This window comes from Patella vulgata, chromosome 1, assembly GCF_932274485.2.
Source record: "Patella vulgata chromosome 1, xgPatVulg1.2, whole genome shotgun sequence".
Lineage (NCBI taxonomy): Eukaryota > Metazoa > Mollusca > Gastropoda > Patellidae > Patella > Patella vulgata.
This window is the reverse complement of record NC_065879.2, coordinates 75,339,440-75,359,388: the sequence shown is the minus strand read 5'-3', so window position 1 is coordinate 75,359,388 and position 19,949 is coordinate 75,339,440. Positions and strand designations below refer to the sequence as shown.

General features: G+C 36.4%; 1 protein-coding gene across 1 annotated transcript in view; it reads left to right on the top strand.

Moving 5' to 3' along the window:
• Positions 1–18,906, top strand: part of LOC130013158 (aquaporin AQPAe.a-like) — a 49,104-nt gene extending 30,198 nt beyond the window's left edge. The window contains exons 2-6 of the mRNA XM_056101806.1: positions 8,955–9,142; positions 14,072–14,276; positions 14,769–14,849; positions 15,980–16,091; positions 17,212–18,906. Of these exons, the coding sequence (XP_055957781.1) occupies positions 8,955–9,142; positions 14,072–14,276; positions 14,769–14,849; positions 15,980–16,091; positions 17,212–17,300 (675 nt within the window). The 3' untranslated portion in view covers positions 17,301–18,906. The remainder of the gene's footprint in view (positions 1–8,954; positions 9,143–14,071; positions 14,277–14,768; positions 14,850–15,979; positions 16,092–17,211) is intronic.
• The last annotated feature ends 1,043 nt before the right edge of the window (positions 18,907–19,949 follow it).

Below are 19,949 nucleotides of genomic sequence, written 5' to 3'. Positions count from 1 at the left end.
AAAGTTGGGGGTTGTAAGGATTTTTAACACAAAATTGAGCAGTTCGATTCTCCAAATATAATCGAGATTGGCCCTTTGAAAGATAATGACAAACCCGAAAAGTCAAAATAATGATAAAATAATTAACCAGGGTTACCAATAGAAATGTTAAAACAACATTTGTGTATATCATCTCAGTTTTGATTTGTTTCACTGGGAGGGTTGGGTGGGCGTTGGGTGTAGTTTAGCAGACGTGGTTTATAGTAGCCTCTGTCACCCAGACCATCACTGTGTGTGTGTCAACAACCCTGATTATTTCGATTTCGATTCCAATGATTATTATATTCGACTTCGGACAATTAAGCTTTTCATTTGCTATGTAGTTTTATTTAGATTTTTGTTGTCGTTGGCAGAGTTGATTTAATAGCCTTCATATACAAATTGCCCCTACAGCCCCCCGGACTGTCAGGGCCCTCACAAGCCTATGTGGCGCCCCAGGGCAAAAGTTTCAGTGATGAAGCCCCGCCCACTGCATACTGTAACTGCTTGGTGATTAAAGAAATTTTAAAAACATTTTTTTTATACTTTTAACGCTTCAACTAAATAACTATTAAATCAACTTTTTATGTAAATTTCCCCCTTCAGCCCTCCATTTGCTCGAGAAACCCTATAATTTATCTTGGAAAAATCATAACTCTACCCTCTCTAGATGCAGAAATATGAACTGGTTTACACAGGTTAATGGGGAACGATGGCCGGCGATTTGCTATCTCAGCAGCCAATTGGTGGCTAGTCCATAAATATTCAAAAGTACCCCCTTTGAATATTTCTGGTATGCACCTAGATAATTTGCCCCCCCCCCCCCGGGTTAAGTTTAGGGGTTTCATCACCCAGTTTCCAAATTAACTGGAAGGTAGGTGGACAGAAAGGCGTCGTTCATCAACCGAGTTTATACTCGCCAATGGTGTGTCTCATATCCCTGACAAAGTGCAGTAAAGTTGTTAGAATTTGACCTGTTGAGAATTTATCTATTAACATAACTCTTGTTCAAACTTTTGACAAACATTCGTTGCATTTAGTTTAATACACACAGCTAAATAATAGATTACTGTGTTATGCAAGACTTTTTTCTTACAAACACAGTCTGTAACAGTTTCTTTAATTGGAAGGGCGTCATAACTGTGTTATAACAGAATTTGGAGTGTTGGGTAAAGGGGTGTTGTCGAATTTAGTGATATTTTGCTCTTAGACTCCACAGTACAATGAAAATAACATGTTTATATTCTTACCATATAAATCTGGTTCTAAAATATGGGCTGCGATTGGAACAAGAAATGAAAACCCTACAAAACCTATGCTATTCACAAGTGAAATGAAATGGGGTTTAATGTCCTACTGTTTTGCAAAGACTCAAACCAAGATTGTTTGTATCTCGTAGGGTTTGTCACTCGCTATTTATTTTAAAATAAAAAAAACCCCACCAAAATTGGACTGGAAGTAATATCCGATGATTAAGTCTCTTTATTTCTTTGGTTTTAGAGATAGTAAAGGGACTTCGTGATCGAATAACTTCCAGGTCCAAACAAACTTGGGGGTTGGAGGGCCGAATGGTTAGCACGCGCGCGCTGTATCATAAGGCCTGTGATTGAGTCAACTGGCGTGGTTTCAAATCCCCGGTTGTACGTGACAAGGAGTAGGATCGCCTGTCCAACCTCGTGGGTTTTCTCCGGGTCCTCTGGTTTCCTCCCACTGCTAAAGACCCCTACGCGCAATAAAAATTATTGAAATAAAAATTAAAACAATATGTTAGTCCCGAAATGACCTATAATTTAAATCCAGAATCATCTTGACAAAAACATCTATACATTAACTTTATGACCCATAATAATCGAGGATCACACTTTAGCCCTGTTTTGCGTTATCCGATTTGAACTATGTCTTAGAATATTTCCGAGCTTGGGAGCTGCAGTGGATCAGTGAGACGTTGGCTCGCTAACCTGGAGGATGCAGGGAGCAGGGCCTCGCAAGGACAACACCTAGTCGTTCGGATTGGACAATAAAACGATGTATCGTGTCCGGGCAAAATTTCCCCCATAAGTCATTAGTCTGATAGGTGCAGAAAAGTTGGATGTTAAAACCAATTTCATTCATTCATTCATTCTCCTGGATAATGTATGAAATAGGACAGTATGGGAGTTAAGTATTACTAAACAAAAAGTATTACATTGTTGAAATCACTGTTGACATTTGATGGACAGGTTTAAGCTAAACATTACATTTTGTAAATGAAAAGCCATAAAAACTGTTTGTCAGTCTCGTGTAGTGATATATTAACCTAATGCTGTGTTATATAGAAATTACAGTTTTTAATAGCTCAACAATACCCAGGAGTGTGTCCTTAATAAATATAAATTATAGAAAAGATATGTTTATACACAAGCATGTTACAAATAAAACACGCTTGTTCTACACAAATGTCATACCCCAGACCAACGATAATGCATTTTAGGCTATGTCATTTACTACCTGACATAGTGTATTCAATTCACTTGTGAAAAAAAGAGACTATTGTGGGTCGGTGAGTATGACAAATGAAATGAAATCAAATAGGGTTTAGCGTCCTACGCTTCTGTTCCGACTGTGCTAATAATAAAGACGGACATACGCCATTCGGTGTGATGAGAGAAATTGTGCCCGGGCACGGGTTCTTTTACATGCAAGCCAATGTGCGCTTGGAACCTCGTTTGTTTTGTCCCATCCGAACGACCACACTTTGTCCCATGCCAGCCCCTTCATCGTACACCACTGGCAAGGGGGAACCGAGCCGGAAAATTCCGATGAACTTTCTCGGCCAACACCGGGAACGAACACGGGACCTCTGGATTGGCGAGTCAACATATACTTACTGAACCACCGCGGCTCCCTGAGTATGACTCTTACTCATTAACTAGGAGGTCCCGGGTACGATGGCATGCTTCTAGTCGTTCGGATGGGACAAAAAACTGAAGGCGCTTTAATTAAACATACATTATGCAAGAGCTAAATCTGCCTATTGCAGGTCTTTCTTTAGGCATGAAATTTTATATAAACTATTAATTAGACATTTATTAACAAAACAAGACCATAATCGACTCTCGATGGCATCTGATACTCGAGATTTTAAATAGATTAAAACGGTTCGCCATTTAAAAATTTTAATTTTTAAATTAAAAAGCTAGGCTAAGTCCCGATTATACCAGTGCCCTGGTTACCACTGTGCAAACATCGTGTCAAAACTATAAACAATGATAACTTGGCTGAGAATGAAGTAATTTGACTGAAATTTTCAATATTTTCTTTTTTTTATCATCTATTTTTGATTTATTATAGCAAGAATGACCAACTCTTTATTAAACTCTTAACTAATGTATCTTTAACTCTTGGAAATGTTTACAATCGGTATTGAATAATTACATATATATCATGGATCTCGATGGAAATGTTGAGGCGAGCGCTGTTGAAGTGCTACGTCAGACGCATAAAGTATCTTGCCAATCGTTTATTAGCGGTTTAATATTTTGAATTGAGACACCCAGCCGGTTAAAGTGAACCTTGTCTTTACACTTTGGGATCTGGTTTGCAAATTTCGAAGACCCAATGAAAACTGGGACACCCCCTTTAAACAAGTAAAACACGGAATACATTACAAATGCCGTTTCTAATCAATTTAAAGTAGTAATCAATGATAACGAGCTGTCAAAGAACGGCAAAATGGAGTAAATAGTTTGTTGACATCCTAAATGAGGAACGATAAAAATACTGATATAGAGCATATGTAGTATCAGGGGTCCATGGATAGAGTAAGCATACTCTGTCCGGTGCTCGGAACTAGTCGTAATTATAACAATTGCCAGAAAATAAGTGTCGATCAAAATGATCTGCGAATAGAGAGAGAGAGAAATGGGGTTTAACATCCACTCGACACAAACTAGGTCATTTCGGGACTAACATATGGTTTAATTTTATTTCAATAATTCGCTTGCGCGTAGGGGTCTTTAACAGTGGGAGGAAACCGGAGTACCCGGAGAAAACCCACGAGGTTGGACAGGCGACCCTACTCCTTGTCACGTACAACCGGGGATTCGAAACCACGCCAGTTGACTCAATGACAGACCGTATAATACAGCACGCACGTGCTAACCATTCGGCCATCCAACCCCCCGATCTGCGAATAAATGTCGACATTAATTACTACTCAGCTACCTTCCGAATACCATCAATTTATAAGCATTTAATTTATTATTAACACATTCTATTTTCATCTATATAAACAGTTGTAGAAAAATGTCAATATTTTTGTCGCTAGTTGATGTGTTTTTAATTAATATCATTTGTGTTTATAAATATTATCACCCGATCCAAGAATGGTAATTATTATATCTCTGATTATTTCTATGGAAGTTAGTACATGATTTGCCCATATTTGTCTAATTATGTTGCAATAATTAAATGAAATGAAATGAAATGGGGTTTAACGTCCTACGGTCTGCTCCAAACTGGGCTAATGAAGATGGGCATACGCCATACAGTGTGCTATGAGGGGAATTTTGCCCGGACAACGGCACTACGGCCTACGCTTATATCGAATTCCAACTGTCAAGGGATCTTTAACATGCACGCTAATGTGTACACGGGACCTCGGTTTTTCGCCCCATCCGAACGACTAGACAGCTATCATTGTCAGGCCCTCCTTCCTGCATCACTGACAAGGGGGACCCACGCCGGAAAATCTGGATGAACTTTCTCGGCCAATGCAGGGATCGAACACCCGACCTCCAGGTTAGCGAGCCAGCGTCTTACCCACTTAGCCATCTAACAAATGTACGTGTACTTATACATGTAATTTATATGGTAGATATTTTTGTCATGTTAAAGAGGTGTTATCAGCACTATGGGGGGTCCTCTTGTGAGTGACAAGTCTCCGTATATATTTTGTAATCAACGCCTGTACTATTAACCAAAAATATATTTAATTCCAACATATGTCCCAAAAACCGGTCATTTATAAGGGCCATATGGTCGGCGCACAGGCAATCTGCTCTTTTTGAATGCCCCCACTCGTAAAAAATAAGCAACAAAAAGACACGTGGATTTGCGCTTTGCTTGTAATGAAATGAAATGGGGTTTAACGTCCTACTACTTTGCTTGTAAGAAATTAGCCAAGCCATTTCGCCTATTTCATTGTATCGGTCTACAGACAATAAATAATGATCATATTGAATACGTCATACATACGAGTTCCATATAAAACATGTACATTAAGACGCGATCTTTGTGTACATTATCTTATTAGAACCATTAACATTATTGAAAAACATTCAACCTGTCTTAAAGAGCGGAAGCGATCTAGGAATCGGTAATAAATTAGAATAAGAATACATTATATGCCAGATTCCATATCCAGTTTACAAACTTTACATCTGCATGGACATTTCATAGAACTGTAATTAAGCCTAAAAAATCTAACTGACTAGACGCTGGACCAAAATGTCGCGACGGAGGTCGAGTAGAATTTTCCATAACCGATTCCATCTTGTCAGGGGTAATATCTGGGTCTTTGACTGCCAAAATCGAAGAATGGGGCTTAACGTTTCGTTAACACTTAGCTTAAAACTAGTAAACTTCTTCGATTTTGGCCCAAACTATACTTACCGATTTTATTGGATTTTATATGACGTAACATGCCGAAAAGAAAATATTAATACATGTATTAATTTGTTACTTAGAATAGGGTAGGCTGCTTTGTACCGACGCGAGCCAGCTATTGTCAATATTGTAAGATTAAGGTGAAGAGCTGACCGTTTTTGCTAAAATAGTTCAAAAATAGATAATGAAAAATGAATATATTGAAAATTTCATTCAAATTACTTAATGCTGAGCGACATGTTTGAAGTTTTGACAAGATCTAGCAAAGATTGTTTATTATCGTAGCAACGATTCACCATTTTTAATTAAGTTATTAAATGGCGACTGTGTTTCAATCCATTGAAATCTCGGTCATCCACTAGTCCAGATATTTGACTATATGCTTGCCATGTGAATAAATGTCTAAATAATAGGTTATATAATAAACGGCCAAAATAAAGTCCTGTAATAGTCAGATTTAGCTCATACATAATGTATCTTTAGGTATTCTGTATAAATGAATAAACCAGTTTATACAGAGAGAGAGAGAGAGAGAGAAATGGGGTTTAACGTCCACTCGACACAAACTAGGTCATTTTGGGACTAACATATGGTTTAATTTTATTTACATAATTCGCTTGCGCGTAGGGGTCTTTAGCAGTGGGAGGAAACCGGAGGACCCGGAGAAAACCCACGAGGTTGGACAGGCGACCCTACTCCTTGTCACGTACAACAGGGGATTCGAAACCACACCAGTCGACTCAATGACAGACTTTATGATACAGCGCGCGCACGCTAACCATTCAGCCATCCAACCCCCCCAGTTTATACAGTGTATCGCGGTTTTACTGTATGCATTATGTATGCCATAATGCATCTTTAATTTTTTGGATGACCTTGTGGTAATATCGAGCCTATATAAACGTATTGATATTTTTGCTGTATCATTCTCTAGTGTTCTGTTAATTGCCCCATGACCTTTTACAAGTAGATCAATGAATATTAATCTACATGTAACACAATTCTGTAAATGGCAGGACTACGTGATGTATTTTACACCCCGCCCCATCAAGGGATAAATGGGGCCTAAATAATTATTTATTTTACGGTGTCTTATTCACGACTCAATAACTCATAAAAAAACTATTTTTCAAGCAGCATCATTAGTGCAACACTTCAAATTCAGTTGAACACAGGTTATATTAGAAAATGTTGAACTTTCAGTTACGAACGGTTCTTAGTGTTTTCAATGTTCGCTTTATTATTTTGACCTCGAACTGAGAATGAACAGTGACGTAAAGTACACAGTGTGTATACAGTGCAACCGTGATACACTGTTAAAAATAATAACACTTATATTTGTATAATGTGGTTTATTCATGTATACAGAATATCTAAAGATGCATTATGTAAGAGCAAAATCTGCCTATAGCAGGGCTTACTTTTGGCTTGAAATGTTATATAAACTATTATTTAGACATGTATTAACATGACAAGCCTATACTCAACTCTCTAGAATATCGGATGGCCGACATGTAAATGGATTAGAACGCCAGCGAGATTTAAAAAAATAACGATAAAATGGATAATCGAGACTTAGTCTTGTTTATCAAGTACTGTTGCTACGATAATAAATAATCCACGCTACATCTTCAAACACCCATAGCTTTACTCAGAATCAAGTAATTTGAATGCAATCCCATAATTAATTGAACTATTATAGCAAAAATGACCAGCTTTTTTTTTAATTCAAATCTTATTAAGATGTAATACCCGATAATAGTTTGAAACATTTACACTTTTGTAAGTGTGAACACGCTAACGATAAGTTATACTTGAGGTGTTAAGAATATTTTATCAAGATAGTAAGCGATAATTCACTTATTTAATTGTGAAATAATACACGATAATATACACGGAACATTTACGCTTCTTGACGTGTAAAATACGCTAACGATAAATTTTTATTGGAGGTGCTAATGAAAATAATGGCACATTTAGTGGTATCTTTCGAATATACCGACATGTGAGCATACTAAAACTTTTGCTGCCCAATATTCTGTGTAAAGTTGACATTGTTTTGGGAATGTTTCCCCTTTAATAATACTAATACTTACATGCAGTCTACTTTAATAGGGGTGTTGTATGGTGTATCTCTTTTAGTTGCTTACGCCAACCAGTGGTGTAAATTTCACCGTACTTAAAGATACATTATGGGAGATTTTTATAGAGAGTTGGCCATTCTTGCTATAACAGTTCAAAAGTAGATGATGAAAGAAGAATATATTGAAAAATTCAGTCAAATTACTTTATTCTGAACATAGTTATCATCGTTGTAATATTTGACTAAAAATGGTAGCGAAATGCGTCTTCACCTTCGCCGATCGTTTGATTGACAGGCGTTAACTCCACCTACATATCTCGATTATCAAGTAAAGTTTTCAATGGCATACGGAAACGCTTTACAGCGGCCTGGCTAAGTACACTCTATCATTTAGCCTCGATCCAACTGACGTATTTTCATCAGTTTACCCCTTATTTGATTTAATCAATTAGTGAAATCCTATTTAAATCCGAGCTGTAGCCGAGCCATCCGTGGGTCTACAGAGTTGATTTTGGTCTTGTTGTTTAAAAAAAGATCTAATTTATAATTTCTATAACATCTGAAGCCTAAATTAAGACTTGCAATAATCAGATTTAGCTCTTGCATGATGCATGTTTAACGTTTATAATGGCACTATTTTAACAGTGTAAGTGCGGGCGCCCCAAGTAATCAGAGACTATGCACTGAGCGTTATATACTATTAGTAAAATGTCTTTATCCCAACAAAGAGTGGACCGATTTGGAAATGTACTATCAACTGTATAGAAAATTGGAAATTATTTTTTACCATCAGGCGAAGAGCGTCAAATTTGACGCTCGAGTCGGACTTAGTTTCTCCAGTCATTCCAAGTAGAAAATCATTTGAAGTGTTTTCACTTATTTGGAGAAGTATGTTCTTGATTATATTAGGTTACATAATGGTCATTTGTATGAAGGATTATGGGTAATTAGTGTAAATGGATTTTTAAAAAGATATGATATGGATTTCAGCGTCAAAATTTTTAAGAAAAAAGAAGTTTAAATCAACACGGCGATGTTGATGTAATATAGAATTAGTTCTAATGAGTTAAATATTCGATATTTCCTCAGACAAGAAGTGGTATCGCGAAAGCATACCTTACCCCGGGACAGACAATCTAGAAAGATCAGATGCCTATCTTTTTTTTTTGTTATAAACCTAAATTTATTTATTTGTTTATACTTTCAGATTGGTTTGACGTTTGGTCTGGCTATCATGGCGATGATACAAGTGACCGGTCACGTGTCTGGTGCCCACATCAACCCGGCTGTTACCATAGCCATGACTGTTGCAATGAAGATCAGTATAATGAAGGCTATATTATACATTGTAGCACAGTGCGCAGGTGGAGTTATCGGCGCATATATACTTAGAGGGTAATTTATTTTCTAGTTGTCTTTTTTTTTTCATTTGGGTTGATGTAACTCGGGAACGTAAGGCGGTGGAACGATGGATATCAAAACGGTTGGTCCTCTCGTGGCGCATCTTCAATAGAAGGCTTGATCTCGCTTTATCTCCGTACATCTTATCAAGGCCTCCACGTAATACCCTGCATATGTCGGCCCTAATTTCGATTGGGTACTCACCCTGCTTGGGAGCCTATCAGATTCCTCGATCATCGCGTATACCAAGTCTCGCCCTTTCCAGCTAAAAGTTCTTGTGTGATAATCGAGTTGCAAAGTTCAAGGTTCGTTCAATGTCAATGTTTCTGTGGAGGTCGCTATATCACAACCCCTGGGTCCAACTTACCCCTGGATCTACGAATTCAAATTATCTGCCATTGATGATTTCATTGGCTATGTAGCTTGTACAATCGATTATGAGAAGGTTTGCAAGAAGCGACATGCACACAAAAACATGTCCTAACATATTTTGACAAAATTTGCAACAACAATTTGGCGATCTTAGTTACAATAAAATGAAAGTTACTTTTCTTCGCCCACTCGCATTGTATTTGTGAAGTCTTTTGATTGGTCGATAACAATAGCACAATTATCAAGGGCGGATAATTTGACTATGTACCTCTCCCGTGAATGAACCTAGGGGAACGACCACAGCACCTTTTGGAAACACTGTATGATTATTTTATACTCTTGAGACGACCCCGGTATACACCCGATGAACTTAAAACATCGATTTATATATCTTAATAGTGTTAGCCAAGTTTTATCACTTTTCAATTAGGCGTTATACATTTTTCTGTAAAATACAGTTTTATGTATAGTTTGAGCGATGATCAATGGCCCTTGACGGTAAAAATGTTTAATTCGACAAAGACTTGTTAGTTTTATAATATCGTTTTTTTTTTAGAAATGTATTAAGAAAAATAGGCTTTTCACGAGGAAATGGCTTTCTGAATAACTGACAAGCATAAAAACCGGAAGTTTCCAAATATGTTATTTTTTATAGCGGTCGTTAATGAATACACAAATCGATTTTAATAGATATTATGGCAGTAATACTGACATCCAATGTATTGGGATCCATAATGGCGTCTATCCCCCGCTTTTCTTTAAAGCATGATTTACTCCAGGAGAATTTGAAAGTATTTTTCTCCAGGGAGCCGCAGTAGCTCAGTGACTAAGTCGGTAACTGGCTAACCCGGAAAGTCAGCGTTAGATCGGGATTTTCCGGTGTGGTTTCCCCTTGTTAGTTGTGCAGGATGGAACAGCTTCTAGTTGGAATTCGAAAAAATTGTAGGCCTTAGCGTAGCTCTCCGCTGCATGACGTATGCCCGTCTTAGTTATCCCAGTCCGTGCAAAAAAAGTAGGACGTTAAACACCATTGATGCATTTGAGAATCTTCTTGACTACAGAATGTTTATCTTCGTTTCTAATTGGGCGAATTCAATATAACTTTATTATATGGAACAATTAAGCTTTATATGATGAATTATCGATCAACATCCCCATTTAAGGTGTTTTATCGAATAAAAAAATATGAAATAATATACTACATATATCGATCTAATTGTTACCATGGCAACACTTCCAGTGATATTCTTTATGAGAATAACAGACTAATTTACATGAAAAATAAAATATAACAAAATTGACCATTTCTATCTACTACCATTAAGGAATTCGATATAATTATTCTTAAATATGTGTTTACCTATGATAAATATGGTAACGTATTTCATCAATTAGACAAAATATGAATAATATGTTTTAATTGAGAGCCTATAAAAGACTTCTTTCTTTCTTTGTTTTTTTTTTTCTAAAATAAAGACAGGCTCGGTAAGTAAGACGTTGGCTGGTAACCTAGATGTCACTTGTTCGATTCCGACAAAGTTTATATGGATTTTCCGTCGTGCTTCCCTCTTGTCAGTGGTGCAGGACTGAAGGCCTGATACGAAAGTATTGGCGTGCACGTAAAAGATCCCCTGGCAGTTGGAATTCGATATAAGAGTAGGCAGTAGCGCCGCTGTCAGTTCATAATTTCCCTCATAGCACAGTGTATGGCGTATTAGCCCAGACGATTATTGGAACCATCGGGTGCTATAGTGTAAATCATGGTAGCGCATATCTTTTAATAATTGAGGGCCTATAAAAGACATTTTTCTTCCTAAAACGTATGGTTGATTATTGTTAAAGCGTTTATTTGGTCCATCGTGTTGATCCACGCTACCATGGTAACGCATTTCGTCAATTAAATAAAATAGAGATAATATGTTTTAATTTAGACCCTCTGAAAGACCTCTTTCTTTCATTTTTTTTTATATAAAGGGTTTTTTCCAGTGTGTGACAAACTGTTTTATAATATGATAAATTCAATGAGATTTAGGGAATATAAATATAGATTGTTTTATGCGTTCTTTAAGTTTGGGTACAGTATAATAACACATCGATGTTGTGATACTTTTAAAACTACCAGAATAGTTACACTTACAATAATAGACATTAAACTTACGACGTGTGAAAAATATTGGATATATTCACGATTTAACTATATAAATATTTAACTAGATTTTTTAAAAATAGTCTATACTGATGACAACTGACCTGAAGGATAGAAATCGGTATGTTGAGAACGCGTCGGGTCAATATTAGAGGTAAGCGTGGTCTGGGCCTGGTTTCTCGAAAACTGAACTAAAGATAACATCTAATTTTAGTAGATACTTCAATTTTGATTGGCTAAGCACTAAAATCAATCTAATATTATCCAATCAAATTACTAAAATTTGGATTTTTATCTTAGTTGAAATTTCGTGAAACAGACCCCATGGTCGTCGAGTGTAGGACACGGTATCTCTGATCTGTACCTGAAATATTTTATCGAAAATAAACACTCGCGATGTCTTCCAAATTAAATGTTATATTCATACGTTTATTCTGATGATGACTCAGTTACGGTGCGTTTTGGGTCTGACTTGGTATCGAGCTTAATGACCGCTTCCACCTTGTGTGATATCGGAGACAAGGTTTTGGACAGCACAATTAAACTTTGATTAGACATTGGCACTCAAATGTTCAGATAATCATAGATTTTCAACAAAATATGTCCTTTGATTGGTAGGTTGATCTGGAATCAATCAATCACATTCTGTGCATTACTAAAAGCGACTAAAAAGTAAAATGGAACAAAAATGTGTTATAATTTTACTTAGGCTTTATCATTGAGTAGTATGTAGCATAGATGTCCAAACATTTATAATGTCTTTTTTGAAAGGCGCCAATCCCTTCTTCAAAGAAACATAATTAACTACATTATAGTATAACAATACCGTCTTACTCGTATAAACTAAGGTACATTAAGGGCATTCCATCAGTGAAAAGACAAACTCAAGACAAGTTATAGTAAATTAACTTCCTAAATGGAAATATATAAAAACATTCAATAGCGAAGTAGTATTATGAATGCCCAATCTGCCTCGCTCGCGACTTCTGCCACAAATTTAAAATCATATCAGTTGTAAGTACCAGAAAATAAATATCAACGAAAGGATCTATAACGATAAAAGATACGGACTTAGTTTCGCGTCCACTCTAAATGACTGCTATACAATTTCTTGAAAGCCGATTCCAAATCTCCATCCCGCTTTTACCTTGGTCAAAAATAACATTCTCTATTTTATTTGATTTTATCGGTTCGTTATTAAGGGAAATAACACGTCTAGGGGTGATGATTTTCCGTTTCAGAAAATAGCAAATTCCGTTTTAAGTATTTTTAATTCCGTTATTTTCCGTTTCAGAGCTGACCATATTCCGTTTTTTCGAGATAAAATGTTATTTTATGAATAAATGAATAAAACATCTTAAAATGCCTTTTATTACAAAACGGATCATTTTAAACCAATGATAACAAATGTTGAATTGTGAATGACTTGTAATGTTCAATGACTAGTTATTCTTTAAACCTGTTTCCCGAATTAAATAACAGAAAATTACATGTTTCTCAGCTGCTAGGTGTAGTCGCGATTTATCCAGACATCTTCGTAGTTACTACCGTTTCTTCGAGAATAAGGGCTGGATTCACAAGGCTACGGTATATTTCTGATGTCACGTGGTTAATGCGGATAAACACGAGTCACGAGCCCGGCAGTAAAATAAGAAGTAAATGAAACGATTTTTACTTTTATGAAGTGACAGAAGTTTTTTTAAAGACATATATATACATTACAATGTTTAATTCAAGTTAAACTACAGAGTAATTTTATAATGGGATACATGAAAGACGGGTTTTCGTTTCGATTAAAATTATGATTCCTAAATGATGAAATGAAAGTAGCGAAATACTAAAATAGACAGTAACAAAACCACGCGATATCATTCAATATTTCCGATTTTTATGAATAAAAAGATAAAATACTTGGATAACTGCAAAATTATTTTGAGTTTGTGTTTAGTATCAGCAAATATCGGCTTTTCCGTCTTTTTCCGTGTGAGATTTCAAATTCCGTTTTGAGTGGACAATTCCGCGATTTCCGCGTTTTTTCCGCGATCACGGAAAATCATCACCCCTACACGTCAGATCAGACCAATCAAAACATCGTATTAAGGGAAATAACACGTCAGATCATACCAATTCAGCTATATTAAACACACGGCTACCCTAAGAGATGAAGGATTCAGTGTCTTGTACAATAACTGATAAAATATTGGTTAAACATAATAACAATGTTTGCATTTGTCAGCAATCAGATGTGACACATGAAATGATATAAACCGTTATACTGTATTTAAAAAAATAAATCATGACAAGCGCATGATAATTTTTTGTATGGTTCAAATTTGTGATATTATTCAATACATGTACATATAACCCACTTGTCATAATGATTTGATTTTGTTTTTGTTAAATAGATGTGTAGATACAGTATTCCACAGTAACCTCGGTGTAACCAATATATCTAGTGTTGTAACACCTGCACAAGGTTTTGGTATAGAACTACTCTTGACGTTTATTCTGGTTAGTGTGATATTCGGGACTACAGACGGAAACAGACCTGCCTTTGGTAGTCCAGCTCTTCTTATTGGTTTAACGGTTGCATTGGGCCATTTCTCGTGTGTAAGTATAATCTGAGACAGCGTTACTGTAAGGTCACCAAAGATTATTTGTCGCTGAAATCATGATTTCTCGTGCTGACAATATGTCCGGCAAAACGCGCCATACCGATATCCCGTCGGCGATGATATATCTTGCCTTCTTTGTTATATGGCGATGTGCATGCAAACAATCACCTATATATGAATTAGTTTATACAAACCAAATATAATAATGGCCACCAACAAAGACAAAACAAGTCATCTCCGTTAATTTGTAGCAAATATAACGATAAAACGTGCGAATTAATCGGTCGTACTTTTTTATTTGCACAGACCAGTGGTTATTCATCAGTGATGGAAAATCAACAACAAATATTCCTTGGTGTGCGAATGTCTGGCGGCAGATAATGAATCTTAAATGCAAATTATATGTAAAATATTTCTCTGTTCGATTTGTCCAAAAATTGAATTATAAACAATTACATGTTGATGCATTTCGTTTAATTGTTTTCAGATTAAATTAACCGGAAGTAGTATGAATCCAGCTCGAAGTTTAGGATCAGCTGTAGCCTCAGATTCCTTTGAAAATCATTGGGTGAGTTTTTGACACCGAAATGCAGTGTTCTATGGCGGAAATTTTGTCCGGACATCGGCATGTCCGCCAACCCCAGGATTACGTGGTTAGTGATCCAACGCCATACTCACTGTGTGGACGGCTAAATCTATTTATTAAGGCTAGCTCAGTTTTCGTTAAGGTCGCTGGGATGTAATTAAGGTAAGGGAGCGTGATTGTTGGCGAGGTTGTTGGTTAAGGTTAGAGAAAGCATTAAGGTTAGGGTTAGGGTTGGGATAAGCGCTAGCCCTGTTTTAAAGATACATTATGTCGTAAGGTTTAGATAAAGAGCTGGCTATTCTTGCTTTAATAGTCCAAATATAGATAATGCAAAATGAATATATTGAAAATTTCATTCAAATTATTTTATTCTGAGCCAAGTTATCATTGTTTGTAGTTTTGTGCATTGATTGTTTATCGTAACCACATCGCTTCTCCATTTTTTTAATTTAATTATTAAATGGCCGAACCGTTCTTATCTAGTTAAAATCTCGGGGGCTACGGTGGCTAAGGTGGCTAAGTGGGTAAGACGCTGGCTCGCTAACCTGGCGGTCGGGTGTTCGATCCCTGCATTGGCCGAGAAAGTTCATCCAGATTTTCCGGCGTGGTTCCCCCTTGTCAGTGATGCAGGACGGGGGGCCTGACAAGGACAGCTGTCTAGTCGTTCGGATGGGACGAAAAACCGAGGTCCCGTGTACACATTGGCGTGCACGTAAAATATCCCTTGACAGTTGGAATTTGATATAAGAGTAGGCCAAAGTGCCGCTGTTCGGGCAAAATTTCCCGCATAGCCCGTCTTCATTAGCCCAGTTCGGAGCATAACAGTAGGTCTAAGGCGTGCGCTTTACATCATAAGGGCTTGGTTTCGATCCCACACTTTGTACGTGACAAAGAGTAACGTCTCCTGTCCATCCTCGTGTTTTTTCCCCGGACCCTCCGGGTTATTCCCACTGCTAACGACCCCTATGCGCAAGCGAATTATTCAGATAAAATCTAATCATATGTTAGACCCGGAATGACCCACTTTGTGTAGCGTGGACGTTAAACCCCATTCCTCACCCTCCCATACAATAGTGCCATTCATTCATTCATTTTGATATAAATGTTTACAGATATATTGGGTAGGACCAATAGTGGGTGGTGTGTTAGCGGCTGTCGTATACGTGCTTATACTCAACCCATATAGAGGTGTTAAATCTACAGAAGAAGCTTTACAGGATATGAGTAAGTTTTGTTTTATATTTACCACCCATAAACTAGGCTCCTATATACAGGCCCAACGAGAGACATTGTGAGCAAATGCACTTTTAACACCCGCTCACGGGTAGTCATAATTTTGTACTATATTAGTAATTTTTATTCAATAATAAAGGATGAAAAAAGCAATAAAATGAAACATTGTTTAATAGTTGTTAATGCTATTAATGTCGTCACTTATATTTAAACATAAGTATTAATTAACCGACATTACATGTATCCAAGACCTCAGAGCACAATTTCGCAACTCCACATCTGAATCATATTCCTGAAGCAATGGCCCGAGGAATCCCTCTCTGGCCATTGCTGGATGACTTCTGATACTTGAGCTTTTGAGAGAGTGTGTCTATTCTTCCCGTTCAATCAGATCTACCCCAAGTACAGCAACATGACAGCCCTTCGTTTAAACTGGGGTCTTCCCTAAAACTGTATTGTTTACATTGTATTTGTTTTGATAGCCTCGTTTGTCACGCAATTAGATTTTCTGCAATATTCTGCTATGTACTGGTTAATTAGGCATAATACAATCAATTTGGAGCTCTGTTTAAAGCGTAATGATATTGTTACGCAGTTAGCTATTAAATGTTGTTTGGGTTAAGTGGGATTAGGTATCATCAAACGAAACACTGCCGGGAGTATGCGTCTGAATCGGAGAACGTCTTCCCGAGTGGGGGGTGGCCGAATGGTTAATGCCAGCGCGTTTGATCAGAAGGTCTATCATTGAGTCAAATGGCGTGGTTTCCTTTCCCTGTCCCTACATGACAAGGAGTAGGGTCGCCTGTCTAACCTCGTGGGTTTTCTCCGGATCCTCCGGATTCCCCCCACTGCCAAAGGCCCCTACGCGCAAGCGAATTATTGAAATAAAATTGAAACATATGTTAGTCCCGAAATGACCAAGTTTATGTCGAGTGGACGTTAAACCCCATTTCTCTCTCTCTCTCTCTGTTCCTCTCCATGATTCGACAGCGCCCCTGTTATTTCAGTACGAAGGGTTACATAGGTAGAACGCTATACGTTCTACGTCCCACCACGCACATGTATTGAGCAGGCATTTGAAAAATACTCATTTTCTTTTATCTACTTTCAGTTCAAGATGAAAACTTCATTGTGATACCACGTGACTATTTTAAAGATGGCAAGATGAAACAGGCCCAGAACATTTCATCACACCTGTAAATGGGGTTATAATATACATATATATTATGTAATCGAGCTACAAACCATGTGTCAGATTTAATTGTTTGTGCAAATGGTACAATGCGCTCTGTTTAAATCAAGTATTACTCATTCAAAAAGCTTCCTACAAAATATTCACCTCAAAATTTTCATTTTTAAAACTTATTTGGTGGATTATATATCATTAATAGTATTAACAAATTTAATTTAAGCGTAAAAAAATTATGTTTTTTTTTTTCGCTCCAATTTCTGGGCAAAAATGCATGACGTAAAAAATTGGTTTGATAAGAATCAGTTTGTATCGAACTATTGGGCCATTAACAGTTTCGAGCGGTAAGAATATACATATGGATATCATTTGATTTGTCTAGACATAATAATGAGTTGGTATTCAATCCACCGGTCGACACATTACCAAGATACAGGCATTTTTAGTTTAAATATAGGTGGTGCACAATCTTCATTGATATAAGCACTAATAACAACACAATCAAAAATATGCGACATTGAATTTAGCGCCAGGTGGAAATATTTCAACGATTTTTAAAGTTTGGTTTGTTAGATAAGTTTTAATAATAGTACATTTAATTAAGATATTTTTATAATGGAACTTTACATCCAAAGCTTCAAGCAGTCTGGTAATGTTGTTTTTAATTGTATTTATACGTCATAGCACCAAGTTTGGTGTTGTTAACATGAACTACACTAAGACTCTACTATAAAGCGATTCGCTATAATGCGAGTTTCAATATAAGGCGCGAGTCAATAGTCTCGATTAACGTTACAGTGAAGCCATTCAGTACAATATACGTCGTTTTAATGAAGCTGCATTGTAATGTCTTTGATGGGCATTTAGAAGATGAACATAAAAACTTATTACATCATACTTCCATATTTATTTACTCAAAGTTTCAAAAACTTTAAACTCTTGAGTACCTCTGTCAGTACATATACTACTATGTACCTATTTGTTGATGTACCATTATCTAAGTGGCAATTTAAGAATGACAATAGAATAGATTAAGTATATACTGTTTATGTATTAAACTACTAACTGTTAACTGTTATAATTTCTAGTCCGTTTCCCTATTTAAAAGCTTATAAGAAATAAGCCTTTGGTCCCTCTTTTCTTAATGAAATTATTAGTGTATTTGTTGCAAACTCAGTTTAGTTGCCGTGAAGCATATTTTTAAGCTTATTCGGTTCAATGCAAACAGTACCTTTAAGATTTTATCTAGTCTGTCAAAAACATTTTTAAATGTTTACAATGAAAAGTAAACAATGAAATTTTGAATTTTTTAGACATGTCATTGAGAATTATTTATTTTAGAAACATGAATAGAATTTGATTTTGTTAACTTAACACATATTTTATTCAAGGCCATTACGTTCACAACTTGATAACCCAAGCATATTTAAAGTCTGCATGTACTTTAAAAAATATACGCCTCCACTAGAATGTACCTAGTTTGAATCCTGGTGTGGGACGAAAATGTTTTACAAGCCCGGTTTTCATTTGTCAGGGGTAGCGTATGAGTTGCTGACAAGGAAATGTTTGCATGGTGCTCGGAAGAGACAAAAAACGACGTCCACATTGGTGTGTAAACGTCCACATTGGTCCACATTGGTGTGTAAACGTCCACATTGGTGTGCAAAGGAAAAAAAAACTATTGACAATTGCAAAATTATCCCCCAAGAACTGCACACGTAACCATCAGGAAAAAATAAATTGATCAAAATATTGTGTTTGACGAGATGTTTAACCCTATTCTCTTCCCAATTAAATAACACCGGTTATAAATAATCCAAATAGGTTTGTTGATTTTTTGGGGTTTTTTCTTTAAAAAAAAAAAAATTCCATCATGTATGTAGTAGTGGTGTGGAACCTCTGATATTTTTTGTTTGCCTTATATACATGTAATTTCGTTTCGTTATTTCCATTTTCAGCAAGAATAAAACGAAATGTAATGGACAAATTTGATATTAATTCTTATATTATAGATCTACTAAAGAAACGGGTGCGTGTTCGTTAATTGTATATAAAATTGTACATAAAATAAACACACGTGTTTTACTTTGTTTAGATCGGTGTATGTAATTAGGCAAATTAAGTACTCCCATCGTTGTGACATTTTTAGATATACAATGACTTAGCGTTTATATTAACATTTTGGTTTTTTTTTAAGGTATAGGCCTAATGAATATTTATAAACATTCTTTATAATTATAAGGGGTTGTCTTTTAAACATGGAATATTAAACTTAATGCATAATATACTACATTATATATTTATCTTTATATATTTATTATCTTTGTAAATATAATGATTGTTATCTTTTATAAATCAATGCCTTTTTGTTTTATTATCACATAGCAAACAGAATGGTGTTGGGGTGGGGTGTGGGTATAGGTATAAAGGCCTGGCAAGGAACATGGACGTGCTCGTATAAAAACCCTTGTCAGTTGGAATTCGATATAAGAGTAGGTCGTAGCGCCGCTGTCCGGGCTAAATTTTCACTCATAGCACACTTTATGGGGTATGGCCGTCTTCATTAGCCCAGTTGGAGCAGCAGAACAGTCAGACGTTAATCCCTGGGGCATTTCATTTGTTCATTGTCCATTAACACAAAATGGATTGAAAACTGGTTC